The 19,919-nt window shown below is 32.9% G+C and overlaps 3 protein-coding genes across 4 annotated transcripts; all 3 read left to right on the top strand.

Annotated features, from left to right (window-relative positions):
- Positions 1 to 5,542: 5,542 nt before the first annotated feature.
- On the top strand, positions 5,543 to 9,859 carry LOC140753755 (uncharacterized). The gene has a single exon (XM_073088525.1). It carries the CDS (start codon positions 5,658 to 5,660, stop codon positions 7,656 to 7,658), a length of 2,001 nt encoding a protein of 666 aa, XP_072944626.1. The 5' UTR covers positions 5,543 to 5,657; the 3' UTR covers positions 7,659 to 9,859.
- Positions 9,860 to 13,375: 3,516 nt separating this feature from the next.
- K5 (putative neuropeptide precursor protein) lies at positions 13,376 to 16,311 on the top strand. Of its 2 annotated transcripts, XM_073088803.1 has the most exons (5): positions 13,376 to 13,595; positions 14,574 to 14,699; positions 14,783 to 15,017; positions 15,215 to 15,364; positions 15,447 to 16,311. In XM_073088803.1, the coding sequence occupies exons 1-5, from the start codon at positions 13,520 to 13,522 to the stop codon at positions 15,976 to 15,978; spliced, it is 1,119 nt and encodes a 372-aa protein (XP_072944904.1). In that variant the 5' UTR covers positions 13,376 to 13,519; the 3' UTR covers positions 15,979 to 16,311. The 2 variants fall into 2 exon arrangements, with proteins under 2 accessions (XP_072944904.1, XP_072944905.1); XM_073088804.1 differs by lacking the exon at positions 14,574 to 14,699.
- A 321-nt stretch (positions 16,312 to 16,632) lies between these two features.
- LOC140753948 (ankyrin repeat domain-containing protein 22-like) lies at positions 16,633 to 19,759 on the top strand. Its single transcript, XM_073088805.1, has 5 exons — positions 16,633 to 17,257; positions 18,476 to 18,680; positions 18,861 to 19,028; positions 19,132 to 19,220; positions 19,437 to 19,759. Exons 1-5 carry the CDS (start codon positions 17,221 to 17,223, stop codon positions 19,751 to 19,753), a joined length of 816 nt encoding a protein of 271 aa, XP_072944906.1. The 5' UTR covers positions 16,633 to 17,220; the 3' UTR covers positions 19,754 to 19,759.
- Positions 19,760 to 19,919: the final 160 nt, after the last annotated feature.

The raw sequence follows: 19,919 nt of genomic DNA, 5'->3' as shown, positions 1-19,919 counted from the left end.
TAACAGAAATAAAAACGTTGTCATTATATCACGAACGTGCATAAACTTCTCGTCGCGATGGCGCGCGCGGCCAATTTCTCCCGCCATTTCCCCCGATTTTTTTCAATACGCGTTCGAGATCATTTAACATTTTTATGTGTAATCTTGCTTGGTGGCGATAAGACAAGGAGATTTTTGCGCGCTTCTCAGTTTATTTTATCGGCGACGTTTTACGGCGAGCTCTAAACAGATTAAATCTAAAAGAGTGGGGCCCTTCTGCATCCATTTTCTATTTATTGGCTCGTATTCTGGTTTTATAAGATTACTCGCATATTTCTTATGTTGTTTTTGTGTAAGCCACGTTTATAAGATAAGAGGACAGAAAAACAAGTAGCAAAAGTGAAACTTAAAAAAATATTTTTGATGGAAATTTCCCTGAATGAAACTCTCCGTAAGAGGCATGGGAAAAATTAATAGGTACCTATACATAAGTATGGGTAATTGATTTTGGTACATGAGTACCAAAAATATAAAATCAATTACAGATAACATATGATAGGTACTTACCCGTTTAAGATACTTTTATAAACACAATAGTTTAATGAAGATTATTCAGTTTTTCGTAATTGAGGAAACTATGTAACATTTTATAATGATATCTCGTTGGAAGGTTACCCAAAGTAATGAGTTGTATATCATTTGTGTTTTATAGACAAGACGGCACATAGGATCGTCTTTTTTAAATTATGCAACATTTGTATGGAAATACAAGTCACCCCGGACCCTCCTTCTTAAAAATACATCCCATGTTATTTGTTGCCATGGTTTGACGCTTACTCGCGATTTGATTGCTTTTTCATGTAGATCATAATACAGTGGTCTTGTGTATAGGTACAGCCAGTTTTGAAATCTTCATCTGCTCATCTACTTCTGAAGCTGACTGTACATACACTATTTCGATAACGCAATTTTGTCTTACAACAAGCCTATTTATTTAAGGTATAATAAAAGTCTATTAATACTAGATTCAAAGAAAACTTATTTATTCGTATACACAAAGAGATATTTCCTACAATTCATTTTCAAAAAAATAATACTTACGTATTTTTGTCAATTTAAAATTACAATACAATACAATACAATAATTCTTTATTGCACACCAAAGACACAATAAAATAAACAACAATAATAAATAATTAAGGGTACAACCGGGGGTCTTATCACTAAAATAGCAATCTCTTCCAGACAACCATTGATTTTAAGGTAACATAATTCAGTAGTAAGTGAAACAGGGTAGGGTATACAAAATGTATATACCAACTTTAATATGTCAGCAGCTCGTATCTAACATCAAAATAGCAAAAGGAGAAGAACACAGAATGAGAAAAATAAAAGATTGATACAAATAGGTATTTTTGTCAATTTAAAAGTACCTACAACTACATATACTGTAACTTAGCTTATTAACGCGGGTTACATCTATCTTGGTCACCGCAATAGATTCACTCACTCACTTTATAAAGAGACCTCTATGCACGTTGCCCCGACCTTACCTATGTGCCTTCGTGTATCCGTAGCACAATAAAAGTATTTCTTATACGAAGCTAAATATAGGAGGTAGATTTATTTATTTATTTGCAGCACAACAGCAGTACACACTATTGTTCCTGTAAGTATTACACTAAATGGTATTAGACAAATATGCATACGTATTATAGGCGTGCGCAACATTTACAGATTTTCCTTACTAGTTGCTACAGACTTAAAGATATACATTTAATTGATAATAAAGTACAAGAAGAGTACAATAAAAATATATAGATAGGTAGGTACGTTTAGATGTGTTGTGTTGTGCCCCACCAAAGCAGTTGGCGTGAACGCAGCTGCCGCGAGGACAAACAGCGAGCAATCACTAGAGCAAATGTTTGCCGACGTGCCACTACTTCAGTACGCCGCACACTACACGAAATATAAATAAATACAATCATGTTCTACAAATGTTATGTAAAGTACCTACAAGCGAACTTGATTTCGTGGAGTTGGAATAGGGTCACATATATGCAAACTACTTTTAATTTTGGGATGTCTTTTTTTTCACGGATTAGTCATCTATTATTATAGTCATCTGTAGAGATTGTGTCTTTCAAATGTTTTCATCTTATCATCACGGCACAGATCTCCTCTGAGAAATATAGGCATAGCTAAGAGGTAGATAGCCATAGTCCAACACCCTGTAATGGGAATTGTTACTTACACTAAGTATTTTTTAATATAAGTATTTAATCGGATTTTTTAATATAAGTATTTAATATAAGTGTAAAATCGGAAGTTCTTGCTTAAAATTGAAATTCAGATACCCAATGTGAGGAGAAATCATTGCCTACTAAGACTGTTACACCTAACTTTCAAATCAAATCAAATCAATACTCTTTATTGTACCCAATTAAAGAAAATACATATAAAAATAAATAACTAAATTAACAAATAATACAAAAGGCGGTCTTATCGCTGACCACCGATCTCTTCCAGACAACCTTTAGTGAGGAGTTTATAGTAGGCATGAATAGAAAAATAGGTAGGGTTCAAAATAACAATTTTAGGACTAAGAAAGCATAAACATGTAGGTAAAATAAAATATAGCAAAAATTAAGCACCAGTACAAGAAGGAGACTGAAATAGAATGGAAGGGAAAATTCAAGAATAAAGTAGCGTAACTCTGGTCCTTGAGTTAAAGCTTTGTAAGTAATAGGATTTAACCAAATTTTTAAATGAGTATAAGGATTAACTTTGTCTACATATAACATATAATTCATATAGGTACATTCTTTCATAAATGCTTACCTAATAAAGGTACATAATCAAAGAAAATAATAAAATGTACCTACTTACAAAGACGACATATACAAAGTTAAATCATTTTATTATTTCGATAGGTTGCTACATAACCTCGTTGGCTTCCAGCAGCAGCAATTTAAGACCGCTATTCCTTACCTACAACCTTAAAATCGACTTTATAGCACTCGAATAAAGTCGAATTCGGTTTCAATTACAACCTTGGGTGAGATTACAATTCATACCAGGCTAACCTTATATTCTTCAAAGAATGGTTGGTAGATTTTCAATACTCACTTTATTAAGGGTGAGGCGGAAGGAGGGTGAACGAAACGGCCTTTATTAGATTCTCTAGGAACGTAAGTACGAAGCCAATCGCATAGGCTGCGACCGACACCTTGATATTGAAAATTTTCGCAAATTGAATTTGTTGTGTTATTCCTGTTCCATACTGTACCCTTACCATGAGTTTTTACGTTTTGACAAATATGACTGTTTTGGTATTTGTTTACGTATTGGCCTATACAATTTTCAAGTTCTGACACAATCCGCTAGGGGCGCTGATTGGAAATAGTATGGGCAAATAGGTAAAGAAATACCAAAACAGTCATATTTGTCAAAACGTAAGAACTCATGGTAAGGGTATTGTTCCGTGATGCTCGCTTACGCTTATTTATAGTTTATGGGAGTATTTATACAGGCTACATTTAAAAAATGTTTACGTAGACATAGATCTAGATTTAATTTAGTCTAGTTATGTATAAGTATTTAGAGTTAAAAGATTGTGAAACTAAACTGCCCCAAAGTACTTAACATGTCTTTAATGTGTTTTATATTGTATAGTTTAGTCATAGATTAGTATAGTAAGGAAAGTTGTTATTACATTGGTATAAAATTTATAAATTTGTACCCTATTAGCCTGTAATTGAATAAAAAGGTTAACATTGTTATCGCCTGTGGTTTTCGCATAATAAATTAGTTAATTTATTGATAGTTTCGAACGCTGGGCCAGCGGATTCTTTTTTATGTTATCAGTACTCCAACCAGTTACTTAAACGTCCACATCAGATCATTTCAAATTCGTTTTTGGTTAATCGTGGAAAAAGATTGATTCCTAAATAGCAATAAAATTATATTTCACTTTTAAATTATACGATTTTTTATACAAAAATATAGTTAGCAAAACAACGCCATCTATGGAGACACTTCCGAAGTAAGTGAATAGCTATTCCATGTCCTTGTCTTCATAGTTCCTCAATTCACTACCAGAGGGAGCAACTAGAAACATAAAACATTAATTTGATTAATACGAAACTGTATTTTTTGCAATATTTATATCAAAATTTAAATGTGTTATAAGTAGAGACCGGATAATATGCATTTGCATATTTGCATATGCATTTGCATATTTAAGCGATTTTCAAGGCTAATAACATATTTTTACTAATATCTAGTGATGATGCATATTATTGCTATAATTTACAGTAGGTATTTTTCGAGCGTAGCGCACTCGGCAGTCGCGCGTATTTTGTTTTGGTAGGTACTCAAAAAATGAAAGAGACAAATGATCGCGCGTCCGCGCGCTCGCCTACCGCGCTACTCCCACCTATTATGCATGTCATTATTACTTTGATTGTTGACACGCTCGTGCTCGGATAATTCACCTGCAGTTAAAAGTTTTTGTGTGTGTACAATGCCTCCCGAAAAAAAAAGTGTGTCTTCGTGGATAAGTGAATTTCCTGGAACATTTACTTACGACGGAAATGTTTTATATTGTCGAGTTTGCGAGAAAAACATTTAAAAATATTTTGAATGATCGAAGACATAATCTTACCACTGAACATTTGGAACAATACTTGATTGTTAATGTTTACAAAAATATTAAATAATGTTATATGTCTGCTGTATCGATTAACATCTATCAATGGATAGTTTTCTATAAATGTATGCTGATTTTTTAATAAAAAATATAAAACTTAATAGTTTTTTTATTTTATCAAATAACAATAAATTAAAAAGATACATACATAATAAAGTAAAACATAAGACAAGTATTTACTAACAAAATACTTAAATCTAAAGGAATAATATTTACAAAACAAAAAAAACTCATTTAATGTTGCATATTCTGTCAGTTTTCGTGCATATTTTAGGCATTTTTCATGCATATTTGCATGCATATTTCAAGCTTTTTATGTTGCATATTATCCGGTCTCTAGTTATAAGATACTATATATTCCATTTTAAAAATCGTAAGACTGAACGTTTTGAACATCGTTGGTCCACAATAATTAAAAATCAATTAATTCAGTGTAGCCTACTATTTAATTTTTACCCTAAATTACAGTAGAAAATAAATTTAAAAATTAAGAATATTTATGAATATTTTATTGAGCTTCATCAGTAATAATAACAGTTTCAAAAAATATATTGATTTAACTAATACTTAATTATAGATGATACAGATACAGAATAAAAAGCAGCTCGCTAGTAAAGCCCCCTCGGTAATCGTTTCCTATATAGGTTTCTATACACTTTGATAGTCCGCTCTGAATATAGAAATGAATCGCGTCGCCGTATAACTCCTGCTCGGAACAACTTCAGAGCGAACTAGCAGACGAGAACTATACTGAATATTGTATCTTTGTATCGTTTTAAATAACATTCCAAGGAAAAACTACCGAATGAATTGGCAACACTGAATCTGTAAGCGTTTTAGGTTAGGTTTATTTATGTTAGTTGTGTGATGTGTGATGTGTCAGAATTTTTCAATTATAATTAAATCGTAAAAAGTATAAAACGCTGATGCGATACAAAAGATTTTAACCGCCTTACTTGATCTCGTAATGTCTGTCGTAATAGAAACAACTCTCGGAGACATTACCGTGGACCTGTATTTAGACCAACGACCCGCAACATGTTTGAATTTCTTGAAGCTTTGTAAGATGAAATATTACAATTTCAACTTATTTCACACCATCCGCAATGGATTCATTGCTCAAACGGGCGATCCAAGCGGCGAAGGATCCGGTGGGCAATCAATTTGGGGCCTCCTCGAAGGCGCCAGCAAACGATTTTTCTCCGGCGAAAAGATGCCTAAAATACGTCACACCGATGCTGGCTTGCTCTCAATGGTATGTACTGATGATATGATGGTCGGCTCACAATTCTTTTTCACTCTTGCTCCTGATTTAGATTCATTGGATGGTGTGCATTGTGTTATAGGGGAGGTTACGGAAGGACACGAAGTGCTCACCAAGCTTAACGAGGTGATTTGTGACGAAACACATCGCCCTTATCAAGATGTCAGGATAACTCACACGGTTGTACTTGAAGACCCTTTCAATGACTTACCTGGGCTCAGAGCGCCGTCTAGATCACCCTCGCCGAATGCTGAACGGTTGAAAGGAGGCAGGATAGCTCCAGACGAGGAAATTGATGAAACACAAGGTAAAAGTCATGAAGAAATTCAAGAGATGATAGAAGAAAAAGAGGCCAAAGCTCGTGCTACCATCTTGGAAATAGTAGGAGATTTACCAGATGCCGATATCGCACCACCAGAAAATGTCCTATTTGTATGTAAACTTAATCCAGTTACAACTGATGATGACCTTGAAATCATATTCAGTCGTTTTGGCAAAATTGTTAGTTGTGAAGTCATAAGAGATAAAAAGACTGGAGATTCCTTACAATATGCTTTTATTGAATTTGATGATAAAAAGTCCTGTGAAGATGCATATTTCAAAATGGATAATGTGTTGATAGATGACCGCCGTATACATGTTGACTTCTCTCAATCAGTGTCAAAAATGAGGTGGTTGGGAAAAGGAAGAGGTGTACAGTACTTTAACGAAAAAGACACAAAACATGCAGACATACAAAAGGGCAGGTCAAAAAGGTCACCTAGTAGAGAAAGAAATGATAGAAGACAACATTACAAAGATCAAGAGAATAGGGAAAGAGATAATCGGGATAAAACATATAGAAATGACCGACACAACAATCACAGAAGAGATAGAAGTAGGAGTAGGTCTAGAAGAGACAGTTCTCAAAATAGATACACAAGGAGTGATCGAAATCATAGTAATCAAAACTATTCTAGGGAATCCAGAACTGAAAAATCTAGTAAAAACAATAGTGAAAATAACTCAAATAGATATGATAACCAACAAAGACATGATGTTGACTATGATAGACATAAGAAATCAGCTAAACCATCTCCTGAGAGGAATGACAGAAGGGAAAATTCTAGATCTCCAACAAGAAAAGATAAGGACAATAGAGACCAAAGTAGAAAGGATAAAAGGGACAAAACTAATGATAGACACACTAGTAAAAGTCACAACACACATAAAAAAGACTCTAGGGATGAGTCTAATAACAAAGTCACAAAACATAATAGAGAAACAAGAGAACATAGAAAAGCAAGGAAGGAAGGGATGAAATATAATAAAAATAGAGAAGAATCTCAAGAAATAGAACCACATACACCATCACCAGTATTCGAAAAAGATAAAGTTAAATCAAAAAAAGACAAAAAACAGAAGATGAAAGGTAAAAATAATATAAGGAGAGATAAAAAAAAACGTAAACCGTCAACATCTTCAGATAGTGACACATCAGATTCAAGTACATCCTCTAGTGACTCATCTTCAAGTGGAGAAGACAAGAAAAAACGTAGACGAAAGAGACGTCGTTCTTCTTCAAGTAGCAGTAGCAGTAGTTCTTCATCTACATCTTCCAGCTCCACTTCTAGTGATTCATCTAGTACTGATAGTGACTCTAATAAAAAGAGACGAAGGAATGAAAATAGAAAATCAAGTAAAAAGCCAAAGAAAAGGTTATAGTGTCGACTAATGATACACATGTTTGAACATGTAGTACAATTATTTAAGAAACAGTGTTTGTTTTGGGTTTAATCAAGACATAGACGTCTTGACATAAACTGTACGAAGCAATATGTGGTTGTAACAAGAATAATGATATATAATTAAGTCTATATACACAAAGGTACATATTACTTCATATCAACCCTTGTAAGGTAATCCTTTCTAAGTGACATTGACTAAACTTTACAGATGAACTTTATAAAGTTTAAATATAAAAAAATAATAACTAATTGTGGAATTGAAATGATTTTAACAGATATAGAAAATTTTTGTATCTAACAATCATAGATTAGTAAAGATTACTCACTCCTAAGAAGAAAATGTAACCAGTTTTGAGAATTGAAATAGTTGTGTAAAAAAGTTTTGCCACATATCCGTTCTAAAATGTCCCTAAAATATTTGAAGCAATTATTTATTTATTATGTAAATTACGCAGTATTAGTTACTTATTCGTAAATTTTCTCTAAAAATGTTTTATTTGTCAAGAATTCAAAAAAAGAACTTACTAATAAGCCGTTTGTGGCTTCATTCAATTTCAAGGCGGCGAAGTATTTTTTGAGATTTTTTGTATATATTGTAACTTTGAAATTAGTCCTGTAGTTTTCTTAAAGTTGCTTAGTAATTATTGCCTGTCAAGTTTTATTATTCAATTTGGCAACAGGTACCATTGCCTCAATTAATGTCTTGTAGCAGTGTTATTAGTGAACAAAGTATCTTTATAGTCTTCTAATAAGTAATAGTGCTTCCAAATCAATATCTCGACTTGAATAGCAATAATGTAGGAGCATAATAATATAGTAAATTGATTTGGACTTTTAGCTAATCAGATCATATAGGTGATTATTTATATATTTATTTAAAATTATCAAACTGTTTTAAAGTTCTTGTGCATGATACATTTAAAATGTTAAAATAGGTTTATAAAATCCTGGATAGATCCTTGGATTCAAAGCTTGTACCAATTTGTAATCTCTTTTTGCTACTTATATTACCAATGCTATATTAAATGACAGACAACCATGATATTTTGTAATTGAAATATGTAATATCAAAAAATTTAACTTCAAAGTATACAGAACAATAAGTTTAATTGTTTTTAACTTATGTAATGTTTTCTTAGATATCAAATTTAATGTAATTTATAAGAATTACATCATATAATTATAATGTATCTTCCAATATTGAAAAGACCATAATACTAAATACTATATAGTTGCATTTACTAATAGTTATTTATTAACCAGTTTTCATTAGTAATTTTATGATAATAATACGATAGATGTATGAAACCATACATAGGATACCTTGTAAGGTTCCATATTAACAATTGATATGCTATTCAATTCTTTTAATTATTAAGTGGATAAATATAAGACATTATATCATGATTGATTCATGTTAGGAGATTTTGGTAAAGTTTGCGAAAACATATATAATATTTTACACATAAAATCAACTTTCCATAAGTTAAGCCAAATTGTTTTTGGAATCTGTATTGGAATGGCTCAGAATTGAATTATCTCTGTATTGGAATTGCTCAGATATAAGTTTCATTTCTTTTCATTTGTAACAAAATATGATTCAAAAGTAAAAATGTAAGTCAACGTAATTGTTTATTTATTGTGTAATTGTAATTTTATTTTTACCCTTTACATTATCTAATGTAATGTTTGTTGATTAAATTAAGATTAGAAGAAGTACAAATGTGAAATAAAATGTGTCTTAGAGTATGCAATACAATTATTTAGTTGGAAGAACTATCAATTAAATTTAAAGTCATAGTAAATTCAGCATTACAGTTACTGTACTGTACTGTTACATTCACCAATAAAATAATAAAATAACCGATTACTTACGATTCTATATCAATGTTCAATAGGACTAATATTTGAAGTATTGATTAAAAGACATTGTTAATATTACTTCTTGTAAATAAGAAACTAATTTTAAAAGCTTAATGATGTCTCAATTAAAAAGTGTATAAGATAAACCTCACATTATATCTTAAATTAGATATCTAGCCATTTAACTAATATTATTATTGGTAGGTAAATTACCTTTGAAAAATATTCCTTACTCACTTTACCTTTTTGTTCATTTTACCATTAGCCATGCATTGTTTTAATATGATTTAGATAATAAAGTATTGCGAAATCTTATTGCATTGTATCATTGTTTGCGTTACTTTTTTATTTAAAAAGATTAATTAGCGATAAAAATATCCCAAAGGACCGTATTTTAACCGCTGATTATTTTAAAGCTGAACCGTATTTTAACGGACAGGTGTCGAATTAAATGCTTGGTATATTCAAGTTCGTCATCGAAGTTGAGTTATGAAGGTGGTAGAACGCTTTGTAGTTCGACTCCAGCGGCACCACCACCACACCTATTTCTGCCTCATAATAGCAGTGTTAGCATAATAGCAGCGCTGCTGTGTGAAGGGTGTGGTAAGGGAGACACTTCTTGGAGGCTTTCCAGCTTAGTCCTAAAGGGTAGCAGGGCATCTGTGCCAGACCGCAGGAGGAATCTAATCCTATCTAGGGTTGATTACAGATGTCCATGGGCGCAGTACCCACTTACCATCAGGTGGACTGCATGCTCGTCTGCTACTCCTATTTTATAAAAAAAAACTCAATCCTTCCTTCACCACATATTGTATTCATAATTATCTTGGAATTATAATTGAATACAATTCTCTGTGGTTTCTTTATGTTTTTTTTTTATATAATATAGGTGTAGCAGACGAGCAAACAGTCCACCTAATGGTAAGTGGCTACTGCCGCCCATGGACATCTGTAATCAACCGTAGATAGGATTAGATATTCCTACCTGAGGTCGGCCACAAATGCGCAACTACCCCTGAGGACTAAGCTGGAACGCCTCGGAAAAGTCTGTCTCTCTTACCACACCAGGCATGTTACCAACACCTATTCCATTTGGCGGTATAAAAAGATTCAATCAGCTTAAGGACCACATAACGTCCGATAAACTATATGATAGATTTTTATTAATCGACCGAAGTACCAAATGAGCATGCACCTGATTGAAAGTGGCTACCAAAAAGTATAGTTACGATACTATACTATTTTAAACTATTTTAGTCACTAAGATACTATTTAAGTATCAAGTAAAGACTATCTATGGGTAGGCGAAGTACATGCGACATACACTAGTTTTATTATTGTGTTTGTTATATAAGATAGAAGCTTTCTACGGACTATATAGAAACATATACATATACCTTCATAAATCTTTTATTATTGAAAACATTTTCACTTAGGTATAAAAGAAGGATCTTTAATATTGAACGAATATTCTTTCAAGGTACTACAATAGATTCCACCTACGCTTGTCTATTATTAAATTCCTTTGTGAACAAGATACACTTACATAATTCTTCTATTCTTATTTTTTTCTTAGTAAATAAATATAAATTTGCTTATGATTCTTTTACATGATACATAAAGGACTATTTTATTTTACATTATTTTTAGACTATTTTTTAAAATAACACTTTGTTCACTCGTAGATAATTTGTGTAGCTACCTACTTACTGCAAATTTATTACGTTAGGAATCTACTTACATTTATTTCGTATCTGAGTAAAAAAAACAGGCAATATTGGAAATTTTCATTTATTTAGGTATATGTACGTAAGGCTGTTCAGCCTTACGTACCTATACCTAAATAAAAAGAAAAATAATGTAAATAATAATACCTATATAAAGAAAAATAATAGAGTAAAAGATAATAGGTATAGACATTTAATTATTAAAAACAAGTGTAAAGAGCTCTCCTTTAAAGCCGGCGATGCGATGCTTTGGTGACCTCTCTGGTGTTGCAAGTATCCATTAGTTAGGTAGCCTATCAGCATTTTCGATAGGTTTAATTATTAAGCACAATATATAGAAGTTACAACCGAGCACACAGTCTCTTGCTGCTCTTATTGTGTGAGTGAGTACCTACTACGTATTTGAAAATAAGAGTCATTATACAACCTGACACCGAATACAGATGTGTTGTATTGAGGAGAAGGTGTCAACTAAACGTATCACCACATTCTTAAAACAATACGTATTTACTGAAATCTGCGGATTAGTCGAATTGTAGATATTTACTGGTGTATCAGTTTTAATCATATCGGCGCAATAAGAAGTGTAGACATTATACCTATAGGTATATTACGATGAAAGGAAATCATAAAACATGTCAAAGTTTCGAATGGAAGGTACCTACCACCTGATTACAGGACGTCGTTAGCTCGCAGGAACATTCTATTGCCTGGCTCATTCAGCTTTTGTGTTGTAAAGTGACCGAGCATGAAGATGATAGCTCTTAACTTTGTTATTGTGCTACAACGGAGGATCAGACTCAGAATATTGTATGGTCTATATATATATATATATATATATATATATTATTTAATTAAATTTATTTAAAATTATTTATTTAAAATTTGAAACACTTCTCAAGAACCGATGACAATATATGATTTTAATAATTTTGTCCCATTCTCTTCATCAGGATCGCCAGGATTAACGATTTTCCTTACGCGATTTTAGCGTGGTTTTTAGTTTTTCAACTTTAATTATTTACTCGTATATTCACTTGCAAAAAATATAGCTTGCGGCTATATTTTTTGCCAACATTCATAAAAGACCATTCAATGTTGTTCTGCATTAATAGTTCGATATATAACAGAATTCTAAGTGTCGGACGTGGGAACGATCGTCTTACATATTTGTAATCACTAGCTGATAACAATTCAATACTTATAGTTAACTATGTAGGTAGATATTATGTTCTAGGTAAGTACGTAATGCCTATCTATTAAATTGGTATCACGAACGATTTTACACAACGGAAAAACACTCAACGCCTATGAACACAATCGACCTCAAACGTCTATTTATGACAAAAGAAGATCAAATAAGTACCTAAATAATATATCGATAGGTACAAGCATACACAAATAGTATTGCAGATACGTGTGGGAGTTAAAGGTCATAGGTAAAATTTAACCCTAAAGGTCTCTTCATATTTAATATCATTAAAATCAGCGGGGTAATCGTGTAAGCTGTTTAATGTACTGTAATTAATAGATTCTGTCGCCTTCTGCTTGTCTCGGTTCATCTTCCAAGCAATAAGACATATTTTATGATGCTAAACAAGTTAGCTCTACAGACTCAGACGTCATCGAAACGGGGCCGAACTCTACAATGTCTTAGAATAGAATATTCCAGACCATTATTTCGCGCAGATATTACGTTGGGCTTATTTTTTACACGACTCAACATACAGTTAAGTAATAAAAAGTACATTTCGATTTTTATATATTCCTGTCAGACAAATCCGTTAAAGTAAGACCTATCGAATTTCTGCTTAAGTAATATCATAACAATAAATTACACTCTTTGTAATACTTATATACAACAAAAACGCTTTTTTATGCCAAAAGTATTTAGTACTTCAAAATGTAAACATTAACACTAGAATCTACTGTCGATGCCGTAGACGAAAGCTCCAAGCTTATAAATAATAAACTATCAATATATTTTCTTACATTACCTTATAAAGAAAAACTAAATATTAAAACTATACTCATAAAATATATTAGGGATCAATCCATCCCTGGTGCCGGGACTGCGCATGTCGCAAATGTATCGACAGGAACCACGGCTTTTCTCTCCAGCGGGTTCAGGCAAGCGACACTCGTTCCCTGAGAGCCGACACTTCATCAACGCATCCGTTTTCTCTAAAAAATATTAATAATCAGTCAACTTAAATACTTTTACATTGCGAATTAAGCATTACTAACAATGTTACTAATTTATTTGACCGCGATCTTCGCGGTTTTCCTAGTGACCGATGCGGTGCCAACGCCTACTAACAAAGGTACGATATTCGGGGCTTGTAATTGTTGTAATTGTTCTATTTTTTATTTAGAGTATATTGCAAAACTTAAGTACTGTGTTTTCTATGTCGCATGCTGTGGGTGGTGGTGTTTTGTCTCGTGTATCGATTAGCCGGCGAGCGATAGGAGAGCTCTATATTTAGCAACAGGTGGCTCGTCTGCGCCGAACCTGCGGCGTAGTTTTCTCTTCATGATTCAACTATGACCTTTCCCTCGTGTGTTGCATCCAAGAACTAGTTCTATTTATATTTGATATATTCAATTTCAGTTACTGTTACAAGATTTTTAAGGAGGCTAGTTTAGACATTTGCCTTTGTTTAATTTCCCAATGCGAATTCTCTTGTTACCTATGGCCTACCTATGTGAAATATTTAGCTGCTAATATTATTTATTCAATTATATATACTTTATACGCCTATTAAAATTTGTCATTTACAAGCATTGCCGCAAGATTAGAAACATTAGAAACTAAATAGTATTTTTTTATTAAAGCCAATATGTTTATTATCATTTAGTTGCATTTGTCTCTCGGTGAATTTGACACTTTTAGGAAACAAAATAATGTTTATTATAATATTATATTATAGGTACCTATTCGGGTTTTATTACAATGAAAAAATTAAGAAAATCATTAAAAACAACTATTATTTTTTTAATAAATATAATCAAACTACGTAGGTGACATTGATAATTATTTTTGAACATCAGTAACCTACCATCATTTCTGATCGGAATTATACGTAATAATTGGTATGATAGCGAAAGAGACTTAACTTGAAAATTTGCTTTAAATAGTGACAGGTTTAAATTATAACGTCTCCACAATGAGATAAACGCCATACCTACTGATATTGTGATTTGTGTGGCGGCGGCGATGCTATTCAAAAGTAATGAAACACTTAGGTATTATACCTACTAAAGTGATTTAGTCCAAACTGTAAAGTTATTTGAAATTGTAGAAGGCGGTCCCATCGGGGAGTTACCAGAAAATTGGGATCAAACGAAAGATGACACACAATCCCTATTTTTGAACAAGAGCGACAAGAATGATCTGGAACCGTACCCACTCGCGCTCAGCGAGGAAGGTAAATTTGTATCGTGACGCGTACAGTAGTAGCACATAGGATGTTGCATATAGGTGATATTTCATACAAATAAATTTTAACAGGGAATTCTGAAGGATACGAACAAGGAGTGGACCAGAGATATGACTCTCCTCAAGCTACCGGAGAACTGGATAATCTCATCATGAGACCAGAATTGTACGGCGAGCCCCCAGCAATGGAAGGCCTGTCAGCTGGCTACGATTCGAGGCGCCGTAAGCGAGGAAGTGGCAAAGTAGGAGGGGCTGGAGCCGCGACTAAAGTAGCTACCAAATCTAATTCTGGAAAGAAAAATTTGAAGTTAGTACTCATTTAACATTAAATATGTGAAAATGTGTATGATTGGTGTGATGTCAGCCAGTCTGTGATTTCAATGTGGATGCTTATAAAGATTGTATTCCCAATAAATTTTTTTTAAATGTTGTCCGTATATTGCCTAATTAGGGTTAAACTCTTAATGGTCCATTTATTAATAATAAGTTCACCTATTTTTTCAGACCTGAGGATGCTTTGTCTCCTGTAGAGACGATGTCGAATGAGCATGATGCGTACCGCCGCAAGCGAGGCAGCGGTAAAGTAAGCGGTGCGGCTGCCTCTGCTAAAACAGTATCAACCAAAAACTCCGGTGGTAATAAGAAAAACTTCAGGTAATCGTCTGGTAATTTACTTATAGTATTTTGACACGATAATATTTAAAATTAAACAAAAAATTGTTTTCTCTTCTATTAGGCCAATTTCAGAACGTCGCAAGCGAGACTCCGGACTTAGTGCAGCTGATGTGCGCGCTTTGTTGAATTTGTGGGAGGCGCAGGAACGCAGGAAGCAAGAGTGGAATGCCAACCAATGGGCTGCTGATCGTTACTATGGCCGTATGAACTCTCTGGAAGACGATCAACCCGAAGTGGACGAAAATGGAGATTTATGGTACAATGAACCGGTAGTAATTGGGCAACGCGAACGAGAATATCCGCATCGCTCGTACTTCTCGGAACAGAACCGTATGGCGCTCGCTCGAGGCATGCCAGACATGTACCAAGTTGATCCCAATGAACTAGCGCAGAGATACGAGGAAGCTCGTCGTAAGAGGCAGTATGCTAATAAAATGAAGCGTTTCATGGTGGCCCGCAAGCGTTCTGATAATATGATGCACCAGAATAACTACCGGCCCCGTGATGACCTCTACACTTTAGCAGAGCTGCTTCGCTCAGCGCCTCGTGTGCAGGAACAGGATATACCCGTGTATCGGCGGCTGATACTTTAAACAGTTCAGGTCGAAATGAAAATTTGAGGTCATTCTTAACTTGTAAGTTTAATGTTAGATATTAGTTAGCTTCTTCCGTACTCATTCCGTACAGTAACGCACGTTTCTCCTATTAGTAGGCAATTTATTCAACGTAATGTTTTCGAAATTACCTACATTATAAAACATTTCGCAAAATATTCAATTTAAATTCTGAACCTACTCAAAAAAAAATGAATGTTTTAATTATTTCTATATAACGTAACAAATATGTTTCTTAATAAATATGGCCTAGAATTTTCAAGAGTTATCGATGGAAGCTATTTAATTCAATAAATATCTTAAAAATACAAATACCTACGTTATTATTGGTCCTACCTCATTTACCGCATATCTTTTTAGATCATGTACCTACTCTTTTTAATGTTATGAGTATTTAGGAACATTAAGGTATTTATTAACATTTGATGGCTACTCATTATTCAGCCTACTTCTACTATTCTATATCGTATTTATGTCCCGTAGTGGAGTCAAACTTCACACTTAACATTATATTAATCTATCTAAATGTACATGGTATTAACATTTGTGTATTAAATTAGTATTGTCGAAAAATTGACTTTTACTCTAGTATCCAAGCCCTAAAACTGCGTTTAGAGTAAATGCGCGACATTCACTTCGAACGACAAAAGTAGATGTCTACTAAATCGAAACATTATCAGTACCTAAATGTAAATAACATTATGTTCTATAATGCCAATATATTCCAACATTGCTGTAATAAAGCTCTTTACTTATCTCACATATATCTAACTTATCGATAATAGTGTTTATAACTAACGATATATTATACCTAAATTCAAATATGATTATTAGATATTGTGGTTTATCATGTAGAGCGCCATTATGATTACAATAATCGTAAATCCTCTACAACCACACCGGGCATATTAAGCTATCATGATCTTGACTGATGATGGATATTTTAAAAAAAAGTAAATACATATCATGTGTATACCTATACAAGAAATCTACCTACTCATAATACAAAAGAGGTATAATATTATTACCTCTATCGGCCAAATTAAACAAATAAATCACCCTTCATAACTGATTATGTCAAAGCTACTTCCTCTGAAGTATCGCAGCAAATATTTAGAAGATAGTGTAATGTTAATATGTATGAAGAAGTTGATATCAATTTAAGAAAGAAATCTGAGAAAGTACTTGATTCTACTGTAAAATCAAGAACTGAAAACTGCAATGAACTGGAAAATGAAGAAACCCACACTTGGTCGAAGTATGACATGTTTTTGTATATCTTTTATTACATTGTTATGTTTTTAAAACGTTTGGGAAAAGATTTGTTTATATCTGCCTTGAATTTGTTTTATTCTGAGCAAGTGTTACCAGGACATATTTTAGACTTGATGAAAGCTTCAGAAACATTACAATTAGAAAAAAGCTCACGTAATCAATTCTGCATCAGACACTATGAAATAAAGCAACCCTTTAATGGGAAAAATATGTGTGAAAGCCCTATCCATATTAATTGATTAGTTCCAGGCACCTAAGTTGGATACAGAGAATAAGGTTATTTGTAGAAAGATCCTTTAGCGCATTTAAGTCGAATATGCTGTCAAATGAAGACGATACAAACTTTCAATATATTTCGGGAAAAAGTTCTACAACACAAGAAAATTCCAATTTAAATCCAGAAATACAAAAAAATTCTAGTTCACGGCGTTCTTTGCTCAAAAAAACAAAATTTTCCACGAACATAAATACGAAGAATATTGATACATCGCCCTCCACAAGCAAGAAAGATAAGAATAGTGTACTTGCAAATGAGCTCAGAGCTCCAAATACTGAAGTTAATATACAAACTGCGAATAATGTATTACACGACAATGATGATGACAATGACTCTATAGTCGTCGCTTACCTTAAAGTAAAAGATTCTATTATGGATTTAGGAACTTCAACAATACATAAAAGAGTATCTGTATTGGATAAAGTTCCCAAAATGGAAACTATTCTAGAAGGTGAACAATTTGAAGCCTTCCGAATCACATCACTAACATCAAATATAGAACCAACACAAAGTTGTATTCAACAAGGTGACGAAGATAAATTAGACTGATGTAACAATAATGCTATATATTAAAATTAAATTATAGGTATTAAAACTGTTTTAAATATATCCAAATAAATAAGGCCTTCAATATTATCTGATATGGTTTAATTTACTTAAATTAATAAATAAAGTCGAATACAGAACCTCCTTCTTTTCGAAGTCGGTTAAATATTTAGATACTCATAAATACTTATTAAAAAGGCGGTGAAATAAACGAGTTTAACGAACTTTATTACTTATTATCACTTATAGTTATTATCACATTCTCGATTACTTCCTACCTACGATTAGTTAGGAACGAGTAAATGATTAGAATCACTATATTTTATTCACGCATTTCAGTATAAGTCACTTAACAGTTTGTTTTGATTTTTTATTCAGCATTATCGGAGTCATCCTTGGACGTCCACATCCCATCCTTTCCTGGCTCACCAAGATCGCTTAATATTGGCTCGGCAAGCTCTCTACAATCAATTGAAAGTCATGACCCCTTTTTTGTTGAAGCTGTAGAATTTCTTCACGAAGATAAGGACTTTTTAATCGCTGCTGAGACGGGCAACCACAAGATTCTTGATATTCTTATAAGGTATTCTCTGCAACGATTTTACTTATTTAAGTAGGTACTTATCCTTGTGTGATTTGTACCTATATCGTCAATGGAAAGGCTAAAAGTTTAAAATACGACTTTGCGCCTTCGACTTTTAGCTCTTCCAGTGACGAGATAAGTTAAATTGTTTAGTGTACTTATATTCATACTATTTTATAGGCGTGGAACAAATATACAACAAAAAGATCACTTAGGTCGAAATGCCCTTCATCTAGCAGTTTGCTCTGATAGTGAAGCCGCTGTTATGTTGCTTTTGAAGACTGGAATAAAAACTAACGTAAAAGATAATCTTGGCATGACTGCACTCTCACTATGCTTAATGAGAAGGTAAATTAAACACCTTTCTATGATTATATTAATATAATAATACTTAATTGAAGCATTTACCTATTTTAATTGAGATGTTGATTACTCTTAAATAAATTTGCAGACCATCATACAATATAGCGAACCGATTATTCGATCATGGTGCAGAAATTGTACCACGATCTAATCCAGTGGATACAGGTCTATTTCTTCGTTAGTGTTTTATTTTTATTTTTTGCCGGTTTTATTTTTTAATTACTTATCAAAGCCGAATTCGCCATGACAGACTGCGATTGTTGCTACCGTTTGCTAGCAATTTTTTATTTATAATTTAGGCTCAGTTGGCTATTCCAACTGGGGTCGGGTGTTATTAGATTATTAGAGAAAAAATGTACAGTACTAATATGCGATACGTAATAAATATTTCAGAATTTGTGATGATGTGCACGCCAACTACAAAAGACGCTGAAATATTGAAACTTCTTGTGAAGAAAGGTGCTGTTGTAAATGATCCAGAGGCACCCGGTGGACGGCAAGCCCTCCACTTTGCAGCTATGAGTAACAACTGTCGACTTATCGATATACTCGTTGAATTAGGAGCAGATTTGTTCCTCACCAACCATAGAAACGAGACACCAAAAGATGTGGCTGAAACATTTAAATGTAAAGAGGCATTTGAACTATTATCAGAATTAGAAGAACAAGAAGATAGTGATGTGTCTTTATCTTTACAAAATAGTAAATAAATACAATTTAAGTATATAAAATCTGCTTATTTTTAAATCTTTTTAAAGCTTATTTTTAGCTTACGGCTAAATTCCAAATATATAATAAATTAATAATATGTATATAGTTTTGAGTATATCTTTATCTAATTTATACTAAGACTTGTTTATCATGTAGCATTTTTTT

Source organism: Epargyreus clarus, unplaced genomic scaffold (genome assembly GCF_041222505.1).
Source record: "Epargyreus clarus isolate Ecla_fem2 unplaced genomic scaffold, WU_Ecla_fem_2.2 ptg000027l, whole genome shotgun sequence".
NCBI lineage: Eukaryota > Metazoa > Arthropoda > Insecta > Lepidoptera > Hesperiidae > Epargyreus > Epargyreus clarus.
The sequence above is the reverse complement of the archived record's forward strand: the minus strand, read 5'-3'. Positions and strand labels throughout refer to the sequence as shown.